This window comes from Zophobas morio, unplaced genomic scaffold, assembly GCF_036711695.1.
Source record: "Zophobas morio isolate AGI-343-1 ecotype UQ-CSIRO unplaced genomic scaffold, CSIRO_AGI_Zmor_V1 ptg000026l, whole genome shotgun sequence".
Lineage (NCBI taxonomy): Eukaryota > Metazoa > Arthropoda > Insecta > Coleoptera > Tenebrionidae > Zophobas > Zophobas morio.
In genome coordinates, this window is record NW_026972131.1 from 10940944 (window position 1) to 10960837 (window position 19894).

Sequence of the window (19894 nt, forward strand, 5' to 3'; positions counted from 1 at the left end):
TTGAAAAATTTTGTTTTTGGAAAAGTTGTAAAAAAAGTCTCAATAAATTCAGGTATGCAGATTTCCACTTGCTAATTCCAAAAATATAGCGCATTTTTGGTTCCGTTTCAAGATTTTAGAAAAATTCAGTTTGAAAGTCATTTTTTTTTTAATCCAAAAAATTTCAAAATCTCACTGGGCATTTCCGGAAAAACGGTAGCAGATATCGAATAAGCAGGGCCGAAAGTACTTATAGAGGTCAAAACCTAGAAGAAAACGTTTTTAGATAAGTTTCAAAATTGGTCAAAAATTGTTCGAGATTTTCCTATTGAAAAATTTTGTTTTTGGAAAAGTTGTCAAAAAATTGTCAAAAAATTCTGGTACGTAGATTTCCACGTGCCGATTCCAAAAATATAACGTATTTATGATCCCGCATCAATATTCTAGAAATATTCGGTTTGAAAATAAATTTTTTTCAAAATCCAAAAATTGCAAAATTTCAATGGACGATTCTGGAAAAAAAGCAAGAATTATTAAAAAAATGAGAGCTACAGTTACTTCTGAAGGTCAAAATCTACAAGAAAATATCTTTTCAAATTCGATAATGGTCGAAAATCGGCTGAAATTTTCCTAGATAAAGGCAAATCCGAAAAATTTTGGGTTTAAAAAATTGCCAAAAAATCCCAAAAGATTGTGTAATGTAGATCTCTACGTGCTGATTCAAAAAATATACCAGTTAATGATCTCGGCTTGAAATTTTAGAAATATTCGGTTTGAAAATAAATTTTTCTTAAATCCAAAAAAATTCAAAATTTTAGTGGACAATTCTGAAAAAATGGTAGTAATTATCAAAGAATGAGAAGAAAATTTACTTCTGGAGATCGAAATCTACAAGAAAATTTCTTTAGTTAAGATTAAAAAAATGATCGAAAATTGGCTGAAAGGAAAATCCAAAAAATTTTGCTTTTGAAAAAGTCGCTAAAAAATTCCAAAAAATTCTGGCTCATAGATCTTGACGTGCTAATTCCAAAAATATACAGTGTTTATGATGCCGAGCCAAGATTTCAGAAATATTCAGTTTGAAATTCAATGTTTTTTATCATCCAAAAATTTGCAACATTTTAGTTAGTGATTCTGGAAAAATGGTAATAATTATTGAAAAAATGGGGTCAAATGTAACTTTTGAGGACGAAATCTACAAGAAAATTGGTCAAAAATTGGCCGAAATTTTCCTAAAGGAATGCTGAAAAATTCTACATTTGGAAAATTTGTTCAAAAATTCCCAAAAAATTCTACGATGTTGAATTCAACGTTTTGATTTCAAAAATATGCCACGTTAGTACTTCTGGAGGTCGAAACCTATAACAAAATCTTTTTAGATAAGTTACAAAATTGGTCAAAAATTGTCCGAGATTTTCCTATTGAAAAATTTTGTTTTTGGAAAAGTTGTCAAGAAATTGTCAAAAAATTCTGGTATGTAGATTTCCACGTGCCGATTCCAAAAATATAACGTATTTATGACCCCGGATCACGATTTTAGAAATATTCGGTTTGAAAATCAATTTTTTCAAAATTCAAAAATTGCAAAATTTCAATAGACGATTCTGGAAAAATGGCAAGAATGATAAAAAAAATGAGACCTAAAGTTACCTCTGAAGGTCGAAATCTACAAGAAAATATCTTTTAAGATTCGATAATGGTCGAAATTTGGCTGAAATTTTCCTAGATAAAGGAAAATCCGAAAAATTTTGCGTTTAAAAAAAATGCCAAAAAATCCCAACGTGCTGATTCAAAAAATATACCGTGTTAATGATCTCGGCCCAAAATTTTAGAAATATTCGATTTGAAATTCAATTTTTCTTAAATCTGAAAATTTACAAAATGTTATCGAAGTAATCAGACCGAAAGTAACTTCTGGAGGTACAAGTGGAGTGATTTTTATTCCGAGTAATGTAATTGTTGACCTACGTAAAAAGTTAGTGAACTCATGCATACATTTCCATAATATATGAAACAGTAAAACTCAGTACTTCCTTTAGAGAACTCTAGCCGCTCAAAGCAGAAACTTTTCATTAATAAAGAAGTTAACGAGCCAGAAATATTGCGTCAGATAAGTAAATGTTAGCTAATTCGTTCGGTTTCCATGCTCGACTTTTTATATTTTAATGAATGATATATATTCAGACAAAATTTGCCCGTTTTCGTTAAACAAAGTCGAGTTTCCGGAAAAACTTTCTCGATAATCCATCACATTTGTTTTACATGTTTTTATAAAAACTTAATGCGTATTGTTAGACATAGCAACTCTGAGATCTGTAGAGACATACTGATTTCAATAATGGATTTAAAAAAATATATATGAATAATACAAAATACGTGAATTTTGTATTAATTTTTAGTGAAAAATACACGTCATATAATACGCTTTTAGTTCGAAACATATGGTACGAACTTTACGTTATTATAGATAGCCAGAAAATTTAATATCGCCAGTGCCACCAACAATGGATCCCAATTTCCATAATAACATTACATAAAATTACCCCACAAATTCTTATCTTTCCAAAAGCATTGGCGCCTCTTTTTTGTACAACACGAACGTAATTACCCGGACGAAAACAATAATCCGCCGACTATCTTAGCACCAGATTATTCCGTAAACTCAGTCGCTAAATAAGACCGCAGCCCATCAGTCCCTCTAAAAATTAATAAATTATTTTAACCCAACAAAGGCCCGTGGTCGTCGCAAAGCGACGCGTCAGCATCGAAAATTGTATCATTTTTCATGTAAATTCAGATTTTCCTTTAATTTATTCAGAAAGTCTGAACGTTTGGGTCGAGTTGCGCGATGACAGGGCTATAAAGTACAGCCGTTGCGAGATCATCTCCCTCGAAAACTTCTGTTACATCTCGCGTCTGTTGATATTTTTGTTAATATGTGTTTTAAATTTGTTTTTATGAGAAAGCTACACCGTTTCCCAGCTGAAGCGAAACTCCCGGAAGCAGTTTGTTATTTTGTAAATCGCAATTGCCGCCGTCTTCAATTCGTTACAACCGCATGAGGTGTCGGTTTTAACGTAAGCAAACATTTTATACAGTATTTGCGTACTTTGTTCAGTCGTTGCTGCGTCCTTTGGCATCCACGCCCCGTTAGAGACTTAACAAGCTGTGAAGAAATCCCCGAAATCGACGTTGCGATTAATCTGAAGAATTAAATCTTGGCTCAAAAGCTCTCTCCTGGATACGTACTAACCACTGCATACCTAACTTGGCAAATTGTAACTGCAAAGTTCTGCGAACCGCATAAATTTCCAACTTAATTGAAATTCTACTATGAATTAAGCTGACGTTTGAGAGTCGCCGTGCTTAAACTATCCCTTTATCCCGCCAAATAAAGTGCGAAAGCGATTTCTTGCCCTTCCTCCAATCCATTAGTATTTTCAAAAGGAAAATTAAAGCTAGACAGCAAAAATAAAGGTTTCGGAAAAACCCGTCCCGGGATGAATCAATCTTCCTGATTGTAGCTTCTTCACTTTTTGCCGTGTGCTATTAGTTTGAGTGCTAAATATTTCTCGAATAATCGCAACTTTTTCCCAGCTCTTAATTGTGGCCTAACTCTTACGGAAGTTCGGTTTACGCGGAGTTGGCGGTGCACTTGCAGTGTCGGATTTAGTAACAAAGTTAAGGAAACTTGTACGAGCCCAAAACATCGTTATGCACTGTTCGACAGCATTAACTCATCCGTACTATCAATATTAACATGAGTTACATCCTGTTTTCCCCACACTGTCGTCATCTACAACTTTAATGTTTAGCGACATGAATTATGGATGCATCATATCCCCTCATTTTGTAGCCTGAAGACCGGCGCAAGAATAAAACCATCGTTCTAGGTCGTTTGCGGAAAATTACGCTGGGCTAAATCAACATAAATAAATACCAAAAGGAGCAATTACGTCCAAGACGACAAAGTATCCTGTTGATCCTGTAATACGCTTTTGCTATTAATGCTTAGTTAAGGAAGAGGAAGTTGTGCTTTTTTCGCAGAATTTACAAGAATCTCGAGGGAAAACTTGCCCGTTTGATAAAAAAACAGGTCTTTGATATGAATCCGGCGCTGTATGAGTGAATATTAGAATAAAAATAGAAATAGGAAATTTATACTAGATTTATCATGTTTCACGTGATACATTAAAAGCGCTTTTTAAGCTTAATCTAATTATAACTTTCTGATATAGTTATTTTTAATACGGCCATAGCATTAAACTGGCTTTCATTATAAGTTCTAAAACTACTGTGTTCATTCCAGACAGACGTTCGGATCATTATCCGACTCATTATTTTTTTACTTTATAACGAAAAATACAGTTTTTCAATTCCGAAAGAACAAAAATTTCAGCGACTTGTTATTTGTTCGGTTCTTAGATACTTATTATTTTCGTGAATGGCAAATATACTTGTAGGGTACGAATCCACTTTCAGTTTTTCGCAAAAACATTTGCAATGTATAATAACTAGAGAGCGGATTTATAAGCACAAAAAAATTAAGAATAAGCGCTTAAATAAGCACAACATTTTCAATGAAAAAGTTTTATTTTAAGCAAAAAAGCATTAAAAACATAACCATATTCTTAGAACTTTGGATAAAATATTATTACAATAATCCTAGACTTTATATTTTACACACGTATTTCAGTTTTCTTTAAAACAATTTATGATTGTAATATGTTCCAAGTTGTCCACTGTAAAATTTTTTCGCCGATCATTTAAAATGTGTTTAAAATTGGAGAATGTGCGTTCAACATCCACACTCGTTGTTGGCGCAAATTTGAATTTTGCAACTAATGTTGAATCTAACTCCAAATTTTCCACCTTCTGGCCTTGTAAAACACGAACAACGTCGGAAAGAACACCGAAACCTGCATTTTTATTTAACACTTCGTCAAGTTTTTGAGATACTCTAGTACCAAAATCACCCCTTACTGCGTTTGCTTGTTGTTTAAATTCTTTCACTAAGTTTATGGCATCTACCAACAACATGTTGGGTTTTTTTAACTTTTCTATTACCTCACATACGAATTGATAATTGCTTCTTAGAAAAGCTAGATCTTGTCGCAAATCTTTGTTTTCCAAAATATTTATGCAATCTTTAATCGATTGAGAAGAATCTTCGCTAAACTCCGTAACTACTTCCTCAAATTCTTTGATATATTTGTGATAATAAAATGTGGCCTGTAACAATGTTCCCCGCCTCGTTATAATCGGCTCTGGGGGCAATGGTATGTTTGGAAATTTTTTCTTAAAATGTTGCACTCTTAGTGGGGCTTTAACAAAAATCTTTTTACCATTTGTCACTAATTTATTAACTGTAGGAAACTGCAAACGTATTCCTTCAGCCACTCTGTTTAAACCGTGGGCAATGCAAGTAGAGTGAATTAAATTGGGGTACAATATTTTTAGATTATTCCCTGCTTTCAACATATAACGAGCTGCATCCGAGATCATCAATAAAATTTTATTGGCAAAAATAGTGACGTAAGACTGTCATTTACAAATCTGGTAATCGTATTGCCATTTGTTTTATCTAACATTTTCAAACTTACTACATACCCTCGACTAGGGAAATTTTCATTTAAGATTCCAACAATTAAACTTGCCACGTATCTTCCACAACTATCGGTTGTTTCATCGACAGAGAACCATAAATAATTATCTCCAATGCGATGTTTAATTTCGTTGTAAACTTTCTGAAACTACATAATTTTTTCGGAGAGTACTTTCAACCGGAATGTGTCGATTGCAGTGTTTTTCAAGGAATTCTTGAAGAGGGCCTTTCTCCAATTTTTTTAAAGGTATATTGGACTGGATCATCATTTTACATAAATCGAAATTAAACTGAAACTGCGCATCTTTTGTGGAAGTAGATGCAACAGATTCATGTATGGTCTGCTGTTTAATTTTAGAAACTTCAAACATTTTCTTCCTTTCTACATGAAGAGTCGTTCTGACATGTTGCGTCACGTTATATTTTTTATCACTTTGAATCTAAAACAACGTACATATACAGGATTAACAAAGGAAAATAGATAAAAAAAAATTAGTGGGCTTACGGTTTTCACACAAGCTCTGCAGAATATTTTGTTGTTTTCTAATTTTAATTCTGGAAAATCCCTTATCCACACATCCGGCGTCGATTTTACTTTCGGCATTCTTTTAAAATATTAGTTATATTACCAAAAAGAACTCAACATGTGACAAGGGAGAACCACGTATAACACTGTACTACGACAGATGCGATAGACTGATGGTTGTGAAATAAACGATTCATTTACTTAAAAGTTTCCATTAGAAAAATTTTAAGGTAGGTAGTTGGGTACAATAATCCTTTTTTCTAGAAAATTTTCAACGGTCTTGCCGCAAAATGCCGAAAAAGAACATCTGGTTAACAGCTTTAGTTCATTATCAACGGAAGTTAGGATTTAAAGTCATAAAATCTATGGAGTATTTTTCCAATCCTATAATAAAATTTTATTACCCAAACGACCGGAACCTATTCACAGAAAGGGTCTTGAGTAAGTGTACTTCAATGGTCAAGTTCAGGTAAAATGCATACGATACGATACGGCTAACTAACAAGTATTTGTCATCCCGACAAGGCCGGCATTTGAACAAAATGTGCATTAAAACTCATATTCGTCGAAAAAAGCATTAAATAAGCATATAAGTTTCAATATGCATAAAATTGAAAAAACAGCAAATAAGCATAAAAAAATGTCTCAAATGACCCCAAATTGTATCATAGTTACAGATATAAAAAAGTTTTGAAGTGCTTACATTTTTCACAAAAAACATTAAACCTAGAAATCCGCTCTCTAGTAATGAACACCAAACAGATCATTCCCCTACGGTTGCGCGACAAGTTAAACACGAACTGTGTCTATCATAACATGTTTTAGTACGGAAAATGTAAAAATTTACTAGCCCCGCCCACCCACCCTCACTTTTCTTAAAAGAAATGTGATTTGCCAAAATCGATCGTATTTTAGAAGATCCTAAACCCGCCCACCCACCCTCTCTTTTCTTAGCGGATATGTCATCTGCCAAAATCAGTCTTATCTTAGCCCTCTAAGAAAATAAAGGGCGGATGGTGGGGGCCAAAACTTGCCAAGATAAGACCGATTTTGCCAAATGATATAGATTTTTGGTTTTTAAGTTTACGATTTTTAATTTTATTAGTGAAATCAAGTCGTACAAACGCTGCTTATAAATTATCATCACATAATTAAACAGTATTTAAACATAGTTAATATTATTTATAATGTTTAAATATGATTAACATTACCATATCATAATTAAACCGAAACGCGTTTTCCTACAAGCCCGAAATTATTAAAAACAAATCAATTTGTTTAAACATTGTAATGAAAAACAGAATAGTTAGAATGGGATATAAAAATTTAACTGTAGACGGCAGAAATTTTGAATGGAATGAAGAAGAGGGCAGACCCAAAAAGGTAGAAAAATTTAGCAAAGAGCCAAAAGAAAAGGAAGAAAAGGAGGAAAAATGGAAGGAAACAAGGCAAAGGAATAAAGGATGCAGATAAGGAAATCGGAAAAAGGGAAGCTGGTACAAAATTAGGACAAAAGGGGTGAAGGTACTGCTTTGGAATGTCCAAGGGTTGCGAAAAAAGGAAAGGGAGGAAATGCAAATTGCCAGAAGCTGGAATCAAAGTAACGTTTCATTGGTAATGAACATCGAACAGATCATTCCACTACGGTTACGTGACAAGTTAAACACGAACTGTGTCTATCATAACATGTTTTAATACGGAAAATGTGAAAATTTACTAGCCCCGCCCGCCCACCCTCTGTTTTCTTGAAAGAAAAGTGATTTGCCAAAATCGATCGTATTTTAGAAGGTACTAAGCCCGCCCACCCACCCTCTTTTTCTTACAGGATATGTCATCTGCCAAAATCAGTCTTATCTTAGCCCTGTAAGAAAATAAAGGGCGGGTGGGGGGGGCCAAAACTTGCCAAGATAAGACCGATTTTGCCAAATGATATAAATTTTTGGTTTTAAGTTAAGTTTACGATTTTTAATTTTATTAGTGAAATCAAATCGTACAAACGCTGCTTATAAATTATCATCACATAATTAAATAATACTTAAAGATAGTTAATATTATTTATGATGTTTAAATATGATTAACATTAATGTATCATAATTAAACCGAAACGCGTTTCCTTACAAGCCCGAAATTATTAAAAACAAATCAATTTGTTTAAACATTGTAATGAAAAACAAAATGGTTAGAATGGGATATAAAAAGTTAACTGTAGACGCCAGAAATTTTGAATGGAATGAAAAAGAGGGCAGACTCAAGAAGGTAGAAAATTTTTAGTAAAGAGCCCAAAGATAAGGAAGAAAAGGAGGAAAAATGGAAGGAAAAAACGCAAAGGAATAAAGGATGCAGACAAGGAAATCGGAAAAAGGGAAGCTGGTACAAAATTAGGAGAAAAAGGGGTGAAGGTATTGCTTTGGAATGTTCAAGGGCTGCGAAAAATGGAAAGGGAGGCAAGGCAAATTGCGAGAATCTGGAATCAAAGTAACGTTTCATTGGTAATGAACATCGAACAGATCATTCCACTACGGTTACGTGACAAGTTAAACACGAACTGTGTCTATCATAACAAGTTTTAATAGGGAAAATGTAAAAATTTACTAGCCCCGCCCACCCACCCTCACTTTTCTTAAAGGAAATGTGATTTGCAAAAATCGATCGTATTTTAGAAGATACTAAACCCGCCCACCCACCCTCTCTTTTCTTAGAGGATTTGTCATCTGCCAAAATCAGTCCTATCTTAGCCCTGTAAGAAAATAAAGGGGGGTGGGCGGGGCCACAACGTGGCAAGATAAGACCGATTTTGCCAAATGATATAAATTTTTGGTTTTTAAGTTTATGATTTTTAATTTTATTAGTGAAATCAAATCGTACAAACGCTGCTTATAAATTATCATCACATAATTAAACAGTATTTAAACATAGCTAATATTATTTATAATGTTTAAATATGATTAACATTAATATATCATAATAAAACCGAAACGCGTTTTCCTACAAGCCTAAAATTATTAAAAACAAATCAATTTGTTTAAACATTGTAATGAAAAACAAAATGGTAAGAATGGGATATAAAAAGTTAACTGTAGGCGGCAGAAATTTTAAATGCAATGAAGAAGAGGGCAGACTCAAGAATGTAGAAAATTTTTAGTAAAGAGCCAAAAGATAAGGAAGAAAATGAGGAAAAATGGAAGGACACAAGGCAAAGGAATAAAGGATGCAGATAAGGAAAACGGAAAAAGGAAGCTGGTACAAAATTGGGAGAAAAACGGGTGAAGGTACTGCTTTGGAATGTCCAAGGGTTGCGAAAAAAGGAAAGGGAGTTCTGGGACTACGTGGGAAAATTTGATGTGGTGGGGCTAGTAGAAACATGGGTACAAAGAGAAAACTGGGAGAAATTTGAAGGGAGCGACAAAGTAAAAGAAAAAGGGGAGAGCAAGCGGGGGAATAGTAATGGGAATTCGAAAAGAAATGTAAGAAAGGTAAATAATAATAAAAACGGACTAATGAAGAAATTGATACAGCTGGATAACAATCTATGGGAAATAATAACCGTTTATGGCAAGAAAATGGGGGAAACAAAGATAAACATACTGTACTAAGACAGATGCGATAGACTGATGGTTGTGAAATAAACGGTTCATTTACTTAAAAGTTTCCATTAGAAAAATTTTAAGGTAGGTAGTTGGGTACAATAATACTTTTTTCTAGAAAATCTTTAACGGTCTTGCCGCAAAATGCCGAAAAAGAATATCTGGTTAAAACCTTTAATTCATTATCAACGGAAGTAAGGATTTAAAGTCATAAAATCTATGGAGTATTTTTCCAATCCTATAATAAAATTGTATTACCCAAACGACCGGAACCTATTCACAGAAAGGGTCTTGTGTAAGTGTACTTCAATGGTCAAGTCCAGGTAAAATGCATACGATACGATACGGCTAACTAACAAGTATTTGTCATCCCGACAAGGCCGGCATTTGAACAAAATATGCATAAAACTCATATTCGTCGAAAAAAGCATTAAATAAGCATATAAGTTTTAATACGCATAACATTGAAAAAAAAGCAAATAAGCATAAAGAAAGATGTGTCAAATGACTCCAAATTGTATCATAGTTCTAGATATAAAAAAGTTTTGAAGTGCTTACATTTTTCACAAATAGCATTAAACCTAGAAATCCGCTCTCTAGTAATAACGTTTCATTCCGGAACAAGTATAACTAGATTAGAGACCAGGAAGAGTAGATAACAATAATAATTTTTTAGCCTAAAATCCGCTGTTTTGTTGGAGGCTATTGGTGTCCCGTTTCCGTATGTCCGTCCGTTGACGATGCATGTAACACGATTTTTTGCGCGTCTGGGACGTTCAAGCACCCCTTCGGGAGTCTGTTAAGTTTGCGCCGCCACTGGCAGGCTCATAATGATATGTCCTAGAGGATAATCATACTAGCAACGAGTCGACGTCTTTCGTTTTCTTGTCGTTTAACCGACGTACTATGTAATTAGATTGCCCGCTCGTCGCTTTGTTGCTTTTGCCATCGTGTTCTATCTATCATCTTACACAGTTAATTATTAGATTATCTGGAAGACCGAGCACGGAACTAAAAGCTACAACGATATATTATAGAGAGAGATTTACACTCTTACAATGGACCTAAAACTAATCCGGGGTAAGACTACACTTTCAATCTCCACTTTGGCAGCCGTGTGTATAAATTTTGCGCAAAAAGGGAAAAGATGCTCAAGGGGCGGGCTAATGCGATTTGTAAATACGCAATTAGTGGGCCGTCGTTTTTAATAACAATGGGAGGTTAAGCTGATTATGTTATTGAAATTGTGTGGCGGGCATGTCAAAAAGTTGCTGTTTTGCGCGCTTTTACAAAAATAGACGCGTCGTAGGTAATTCTGCTCTTAAAACGTAATCCCATTATCCGTTCTAGTATTAATAGCTTAGTGCGGACACATAGATAAACCTTACAAATAATTAATAATGTTATGTTGGCATTCGACGCTAATACGGGGATTAGCTCAAGACTTTCGACGCTTTAAAATTAATCTCGCTCGAAATTAAAAGATTTTCGCTACCTGCACCTTTCAGCAAATATTTCATAACGTTTCCCAGTTTTTTTCTCTATTTTTATAGTAAAAAATTATCGAAAGTTAGTTCGCTCGTTCCTGAAGTACGGTCTGAAAAACTATTAAATTTGATTTTGCTGCAACCTCTATGGAGTAAAAACAATATAAAAAGAATTAGTCGCAGTGTAATAGAAAAAAAGGGTTTCAACTTCTTAAAAAAAGACCCGAGGAGGTAGTAGTAGTACTATTACTTCCTTGTTTATATATCTCCATACTTCTTCTTCTGTTTTCAGGAACTTTATTGTTTTCTCTTCTTCTTCTCGTTTTTTTCTTTTACTTTCTTCCCATTTTGTCCTATAATTCTCTCTTGCTTTTAAGTACTCTTCTTTCCTTCCCCTGTTATTCTTCCATTTTCTTAATTTTTCCCTTAATTTTCTCTTCAACTCACTACATTCTCCGTTCCATCCATTATTCCTCCCTTGCCATATGCAAATCTTTCTTTTTTCCGTAGCTTCTACAATTAAGTTGATCAGTTCTGCTATCATAGCTTCTATGTCTTCTGCCCTGTTTCTACTATATGTTTTTAGTCTTTTTTTCAATTCTTTGGCACCTTGTTTTTCGTTGTTTTTTTTTTTGGTTTTTGTTGCATTATTGGCATTTTTTTATTTACCTTTTTGTCGCCTCATTTTTGGTGTGATTTTAACATTTTTTTGTGTTTTTTTTTTAATTTTTGTGGATTTTTCTCGCTTTATTTTTTGGTGTTTTTTGTCGGATTTTTTTGGTCAAGTTTTTTTTGTTAATTTTTTTTGGCTTTTTTGGAATCAATGTTTGTCAATGTTTTACATTTTTTATAGGCTTTTCTATCAAATTATTTATTGTCGCCCCTTTTTGTCGATTTCTTTTGGTGCGTTTTTGCCTTTTTCTTTGGTCATGGATTTCGTCAATTTTTGTAACTTCCTTTTTCGTTTTTTAAAATCTCTCTTCGTCAATTTTTCGGCGGATTTTTTTTTATTTTTTGTCTCTTTTTTTCCATTCTTGCCCTTTTCTAATTTTTTGTTGGTCGCTTTCGATTAACCTTTCCCTTCATCTTTTTTATCGCTTTTTCTTTTGCCATTCTTGTTGCCTATTTGTTGTCGCTTTATTTATCGCTTTCTTTTGTTGGCGTTTTTGTCGCTTTTTTGTTTTTTTTTATTGTTTTCAATTGTTTCTAATGGTTTTTCTCATTTTCTGTTTTTTTTTACATTTTTTTGCGTTTTGTTGTCATTTTTGTGGCCTTTTTGTTTTTTTTTTTGTCATATTTTCAGCTTTTTATGATCTTTTTGTCGATTTTTGAGACTTATTTTTGTTTTGTGTTTTTTTTTCTAGGTTTTTCTCTTGCTTTTCACATCTTCATTTTTCGTCGTTTTTTGTTGTCTTTTCTTTTTGTGTCGCCTTTTTTTACTCTTAATTTTTAGTCTTTTTTTGTTGGCCTTTTGGTCACTTTCTTGTTGATTTTTGGTCATGTTTCACTTTCTTTTGTTGCATTTTTGTTTCTACTCTACTTTTTTGGTCTTTTTTTCAATTCTTTGTCGCTTTGTTTTTTGTTTTTTGTCTATTTTTTTCAATTCTTGCTCTGTTCTAACTTTTTGTTGGTCGCTTTCTATTAACCTTTCTCTTCATCTTTTTAATTGCCTTTTTATTTTGCCATTTTTGTTGCCTATTTCTGGTCGCTCTTTTTATCACTTCCTTTTGTTTCCTTTTTTGTCGGTTTTTTTGTTTTCAATTGTTTTTAATCGCTTTTTTCTCATTTCCTCCATTTTTTAATTATTTTTTTGCTTCTTGTCATTTTTGTCGCTTTTTTGGTTTTTTTTTTTGTCATATTTTTAATAGGTCTTAGTGTCTATGATCGTTTTGTAGATTTTTCGACGGTTTTTTTGTGTTGCGTTTTTTTTTCCTAGGTTTATCTCTTGCTTTTGATATCTTAATTTTTTGACTTTTTTGTTGCTTTTTCGTGGCTTTTCTGTTACCCTATTTCTACTCTACTTTTTTGATCTATTTTTTTCATTTCTTTGTCGCCTTGTTTTTCGTTGTTTTTTGTTTTTTATCAGATTCTTGGCAATTGTTGTTGAATTTTTGGGCGTTTTTAAATTTATTTTTGCTTTATTGTCACTTTGTTTTGTCGCTTTTTTACCTTTTTAGTCGCCATATTTTTGGTCTCGTTTTACCTTTTTTTGTTGTTTTTTTTTAATTATGTTTTTAATCCCTTTTTGGTCACTTCCTCTTTTTTTAAATATTTTTTTGTCGATTTTTACCAGCCTTATTTTTTGTTGTTTTTGCCGTTTTTTGTCCCCTCTTTTTTTGTTGCTTCCTTTGGCGTTTTTTGAAACACTTTTTGTTAACTTTTTTGTTTTTTCGAATTATTTATTGTTGCCCCTTTTTTCTCTATTTCTTTTAGTGCGTTTTTCCCTTTTTTTGTATTTCACCAGTTTTTTTAAATTTCTTTTCGTCAAGTTTTCGGAAGATTTTTTTTGTTCTAGTCTACTTCTGTATCTTTGAATTCCCTCTTCATCCCATGTTCTTTTTTCTTTTTCTTTTCTTTCGTTTCTTCTCTATTGTTTTTCGTACTCTTGCTCTTTTGCTTTGATTTTTATTTCTAGTGGCACGTGGTCTGATTCTACCCTTTCCCCCACTTTGAAACTCTCTATTTCTTCCCACGCATCTTCGTTGACAATCCCGTAGTCTATAATTGATTCTCCCCTAGCCCCTATGTACGTCCATTCTCCTTCTTCATCTCCTCTTCTACAATATTTTCCTTTCTTTGTTATTTGCTTTGTCTTTTGATCCTCTTTTCTCTCCCTTTTCTTTATCTATTCTTCTTGTCCCCTTATCGCCCAGTCTTGCGTTAAAATCCCCTCCTATAAATATTTTTTCATCTCCTTTTTCTTTTGTTTCCTTTTCTATGTTTATCTTGGTTTCCTCCATTTTCTTGCTTTAAACGGCTATTATTTCCAGTCGATTGTTATCCAGCTGTATTACTTTCTTCATTAGTCCGTTTTTATTATTACTTCCCTTTTCCAATTCTTTCAGTTCTTTTGGAATTCCCATTACTATTCCCCCCCTTGCTCTCCCCTTTTTCTTTTCCTTTGTCGCCCCTTGACACTCCCACACATATTCTTGTGGTAGTGTCTCTTCAAATTTTCCCAGTTTTCTCTTTGTACCCATGTCTCTACCACATCAAATTTTCCTACGTAGTCCCAGAACTCCTTTTCCTTTTTTCGCAACCCTTGAACATTCCAAAATAGTACCTTCACCCCTTTTTCTCCTAGTTTTCTACCACCTTCCCTTTTTCCGATTTCCCTATCTACATCCTTTATTCCTTTGCCTCGTTTCCTACCATTTTTTCTCTTTTTCTTCCTTTTCTTTTGGCTCTTTACTAAAAATTTTCTACCTTCTTGAGCCTGCCCTCTTCTTCATGCCATTCAAAATTTCTGCCATCTACAGTTAACTTTTTATATCCCATTCTAACCATTTTGTTTTTCGTTACAATGTTTAAACAAATTGATTTGTTTTTAATAATTTCGGGCTTGTAGGAAAACGCGTTTCGGTTTAATTATGATATATTAATGTTAATCATATTTAAACGTTATAAATAATATTAACTATGTTTAAGTATTATTTAGTTATGTGATGATAATTTATAAGCAGCGTTTGTACGATTTGATTTCACTAATAAAATTAAAAATCGTAAACTTTAAGACCAAAAATTTATATCATTTGGCAAAATCGGTCTTATCTTGGCAAGTTGTGGCCCCACCTACCCACCCTTTATTTTCTTAGAGGGCTAAGATAAGACTGATTTTGGCAGATGACATATCCGCTAAGAAAAGAGAGGGTGGGTGAGCGGGTTTAGTATCTTCTAATCATTTTTCCTTTAAGAAAAGTAAGGGTGGGTGGGCGGGGCTAGTAAATTTTTACGTTTTCCGTATTAGCTTGCTTCCATTCTTCAAGCTTATCTCTAATTTCTTGATTTTGCCCCTTTAGTTGATCTCTTGTTTGCTTTAATTCTTGTCTTATTGTTTTAAACTCCTTTTTAAGCTAACTATTCCATTCCTTCAATAATTGTTTATTACTTTCTCTCATATCATCTCTGATTTGTGTCGCAAGTTCGCTGATCATCTTCTTGAGCTCCTCCACCTCTATGTCTCCTTGATTTTTCTTCTTTATCGATTGCAGAGGTGCTAGTATTTTAGTGAATTATTGCCACTAATGCGGGTTTCCTTTTAATTCAGCTTTAATATTGCTGTATTGTCACTGGTGTGATTTACCGGCTCAATTGAGAATCCCTACAAATTTACCATTTGAAACAAATTTTCAGCTTCTTCTCGTGAATAAAAAACTACGTACAAATAAGAAAAAAAAGAGGCAAAATACAAACCCCACCCACCCACCCCATCTCAATTGTGATGAATTTTCTTATTCGTCGTGAGCCGAGGGGTGGAACTTAACTGCCAAATGGTTATTTCTCGAAATTTACCATTTTAACCATGTTTTCAGTTTTTTGTTGTGAAGAGTATGTATATTAAGAAGAAAAAAAAATCCAATTATAAGCCCCACCCACCCACCCCATTTCAATTGTGATGAATTTTCTTATTCGTCGTGAGTTGAGGGGTGCAACTTAACTGCCAAATGGTTATTTCTCGAAATTTACCATTTTGACCATGTTTTCAGTCTTTTGTTATTAAGAGTATGTACATTAAGAAGAAAAAAAAGTCAAATTATAAGCCCCACCCACCCACCCTGTCTCAATTGTGACGTTTGGAATTAATTTCACAGCTAGTTTTCCTACTTATTTAAATTTTTACTTTAATAATTATACTTACAATTTTACAGAACAATTTGCCGTTTCCTATATGAAAAACGTCTTTGTTTTTCGTCCATTCCCTTAACTTGTCCTTTAAAAACAATCTGACTTTGGGGTGATACAGGAATAAAACTCGAAAAGAAAGTTCAAAGCTGTATAGAAAATTCAGATTTTAGAACAAAATAGGCAGAAAAAAGCAACTTTGCCGTAACGATTTTCCTAAAATCCTCTTCGGTGCGCCACTGGAGTTTGAATCTGTCGAGTAAAATACACATGAAACATGCAAATTCCATTGTTGCGCCAAGTACCGGGCTCCCTTTTATAAGGGTATGGAGGTTTGCTTTGCAATATCGTATACGAGAGTGTGTATTTGTTTTTCATTAAAACTGAAGCAGGTTCGAGGAAGACATATTAGAGATGGTTATGCGATGAGACTCTCGGACAACTATTTAATAAAAAACCTTTGTGTTTACTTCAGCTCACTAACAACCAAATAAAAAGAATTTTGAGTATCGAGCAAACAACCTAGAAGTTCCGAATTAGGGCCGCTTGTTTGCTTTGATGTTGGTTTCTAATGAGAGCTGAATTATTCGAACGCAAACAATAAAGTATTCGGTTACAGTTATCGGTGGCGCAATTAAAAAAAAAAGGGTTTTTAGTATGGTGCACAGCTAGATATTATAATCTAATGTGTCGTTGATATATGAGACGGGTTTATGATTTAGTACTCTGTCAAGCCCTGATTTACCGCAGCGATATTGAAAGCATTGTGGAGCATTGCAAACTTATCCATTTGTAACGGGTTTGTTGTTTCCCTTTTTTGACACAGAATGTGCAGATATATCACGATTTTATTTTTGATTACAAACCAGCTGAAATAATTTCGTAAGGAATTGAAGCTCAAGTGGCTTCAAGCCGATCCGATAAGTAAATTTTACCAAAAGTAAACTCCTCCCAGGCAATCAATAGGCTGTAAAAATGCAATCCGACTTGACGTTATCGCTGCTCCTGCAAAAAGATCCAGTTAACCTCTTACTACGAATTCTATTTGAACTCCTCCGAGTTGCTCGTATTTATTCCTAAACCCTTAACACGCGTCCTCGGCGCGACAGCGCAAGATGTTTTCGGGCTTCCAGTCGAACAGGTACCAGTTTTATATTACGGACACGTTCGTACTTTAAGCTAGTGATGTCTGACAGAAGCGGTTCTCCGACGCTGCCTCGACACTTTATAAGTGAGCTTTCAACATCAAACGACTTACCGCACCCCTATTCCCATTAGAATAATGCTGATATGAAAACTATCTGCCACCGAATCCGATCCCTGATGTCTATAAATGCCCGATTCGATTATATTCCCCGGAGTATAGTCGGTTATAAATAAAGTTACATATTTGATTGTCACTAATCGCTTTTGGAACGATGAGGACCGAGGTGGAATTTTAAGTATTCGTGATTTGAATGCGGAAATTTCCGGCGGCGTGCTGATTCGTTAGAGTCATTTGCTAATTTAAGCAGTTTGCGAGTGCTGGGTCTTGAACAAGTGCGGTAATTTCTAGGTTTAATGCTTTTTGTGAAAAATGTAAGCACTTCAAAACTTTTTTATATCTGTAACTATGATACAATTTGGAGTCATTTGACACATTTTTTTTATGCTTATTTGCTTTTTTTTCAATTTTATGCATATTAAAAGTTATATGCTTATTTAATGCTTTTTTCGACGAATATGAGTTTTAATGCATATTTTGTTCAAATGCCGGCCTTGTCGGGATGACAGATAATTGTTAGTTAGGCGTATCGTATCGTATGCATTTTACCTGGACTTGACCATTGAAGTACACTTACTCAAGACCCTTTCTGTGAATAGGTTCCGGTCGTTTGGGTAATAAAATTTTATTATAGGATTGAAAACATACTCCATAGATTTTAAGATTTTAAATCCTTACTTCCGTTGATAATGGATTAAAGCTTTTAACCAGATGTTCTTTTTCGGCATTTTGCGGCAATACCGTTGAAGATTTTCTAGAGAAAAGGATTATTGTACCCAACTACCTACCTTAAAATTTTTCTAATGGAAACTTTTAGGTAAATGAACCGTTTATTTCACAACCATCAGTCTATCGCATCTGTCGTAGTACAATATGTTTATCTTGGTTTCCTCCATTTTCTTGCCATAAACGGTTATTATTTCCCATAGATTGTTATCCAGCTGCATTAGTTTCTATATTAGTCCGTTTTTATTATGATTTACCTTTCTTACACTTCTTTTCGAATTCCCAATACTATTCCCCCGCTTGCTCACCCCTTTTTCTTATACTTTGTCGCTCCCTTCAAATTTCTCCCTTTTCTCTTAGTCCCCATGTTTCTACTAGCTCCACCACATCAAATTTTTCCACGTAGTCCCAGAACTCCTTTTCCTTTTTTCGCAACCCTTGGACATTCCAAAGCAGTACCTTCACCCCTTTTTCTCCCAATTTTGTACCAGCTTCCCTTTTTCCGATTTCCTTATCTGCATCCTTTACTCCTTTGCCTTGTGTACTTCCATTTTTACTCCTTTTCTCCTTATCTTTTGGCTCTTTACTAAAAATTTTCTACCTTCTTGAGTCTGCCCTCTTCTTCATTCCATTCAAAATTTCTGCCGTCTACAGTTAAATTTTTATATCCCATTCTAACCATTTTGTTTTTCATTACAATGTTTAAACAAATTGATTTGTTTTTCATAATTTCGGGCTTGCAGGAAAACGCGTTTCGGTTTAATTATGATATATTAATGTTAATCATATTTAAACATTATAAATAATATTAGCTATGTTTAAATACTGTTTAATTATGTGATGATAATTTATAAGCAGCGTTTGTACGACTTGATTTCACTAATAAAATTAAAAATCGTAAACTTAAAAACCAAAAATTTATATCATTTGGCAAAATCGGTCTTATCTTGCCAAGTTGTGGCCCCGCCCACCCCCCTTTATTTTCTTACAGGGCTAAGTTAAGACTGATTTTGGCAGATGACATATCCTGTAAGAAAAGAGAGGGTGGGTGGGTGGGGTTAGTACCTTCTAAAATACGATCGATTTTTGCAAATTACATTTCCTTTAAGAAAAGTGAGGCTGGATGGGCGGGGCTAGTAAATTTTTACGTTTTCCCTATTAAAACTTGTTATGATAAACATAGTTCGTGTTTAACTTGTCACGTAACCGTAGTGGAATGATCTGTTCGATGTTCATTACCAATGAAACGTTACTTTGATTCCAGATTCTGGCAATTTGCATTTCCTCCCTTTCCTTTTTTCGCAGCCCTTGGACATTCCAAAGCAATACCTTCACCACTTTTTCTCCTAATTTTGTACCAGTTCCCCTTTTTCCGATTTCCTTATCTGCATCCTTTATTCCTTTTCCTTGTGTCCTTCCATTTTTCCTCCTTTTCTTCCTTTTCTTTTGGCTCTTTACTAAAAATTTTCTACCTTCTTGAGTCTGCCCTCTTCTTCATTCCATTCAAAATTTCTGCCGTCTACAGTTAACTTTTTATATCCCATTCTAACCATTTTGTTTTTCATTATAATGTTTAAACAAATTGATTTGTTTTTAAAAAATTTCGGGCTTGTTGGAAAACGCGTTTCGGTTTAATTATGATATATTAATGTTAATCATATTTAAACATTATAAATAATATTAGCTATGTTTAAATACTGTTTAATTATGTGATGATAATTTATAAGCAGCGTTTGTACGATTTGATTTCAATAATAAAATTAAAAATCGTAAACTTAAAAACCAAAAATTTATATCATTTGGCAAAATCGGTCTTATCTTGGCAAGTTGAGGCCCCGCCCACCCCCCTTTATTTTCTTACAGGGCTAAGATAAGCCTGAT

General features: G+C 33.8%; 1 protein-coding gene across 1 annotated transcript in view; it reads right to left on the bottom strand.

Annotated features, from left to right (window-relative positions):
* LOC135136063 (pre-mRNA-splicing factor 38B-like) overlaps window positions 1–19894 on the bottom strand; it is a 60363-nt gene that overhangs the window by 18137 nt on the left and 22332 nt on the right. Inside the window, exon 3 of the mRNA XM_064065189.1 lies at window positions 15290–15397. Coding sequence (XP_063921259.1) covers window positions 15290–15397 — 108 coding nt within the window. The remainder of the gene's footprint in view (window positions 1–15289; window positions 15398–19894) is intronic.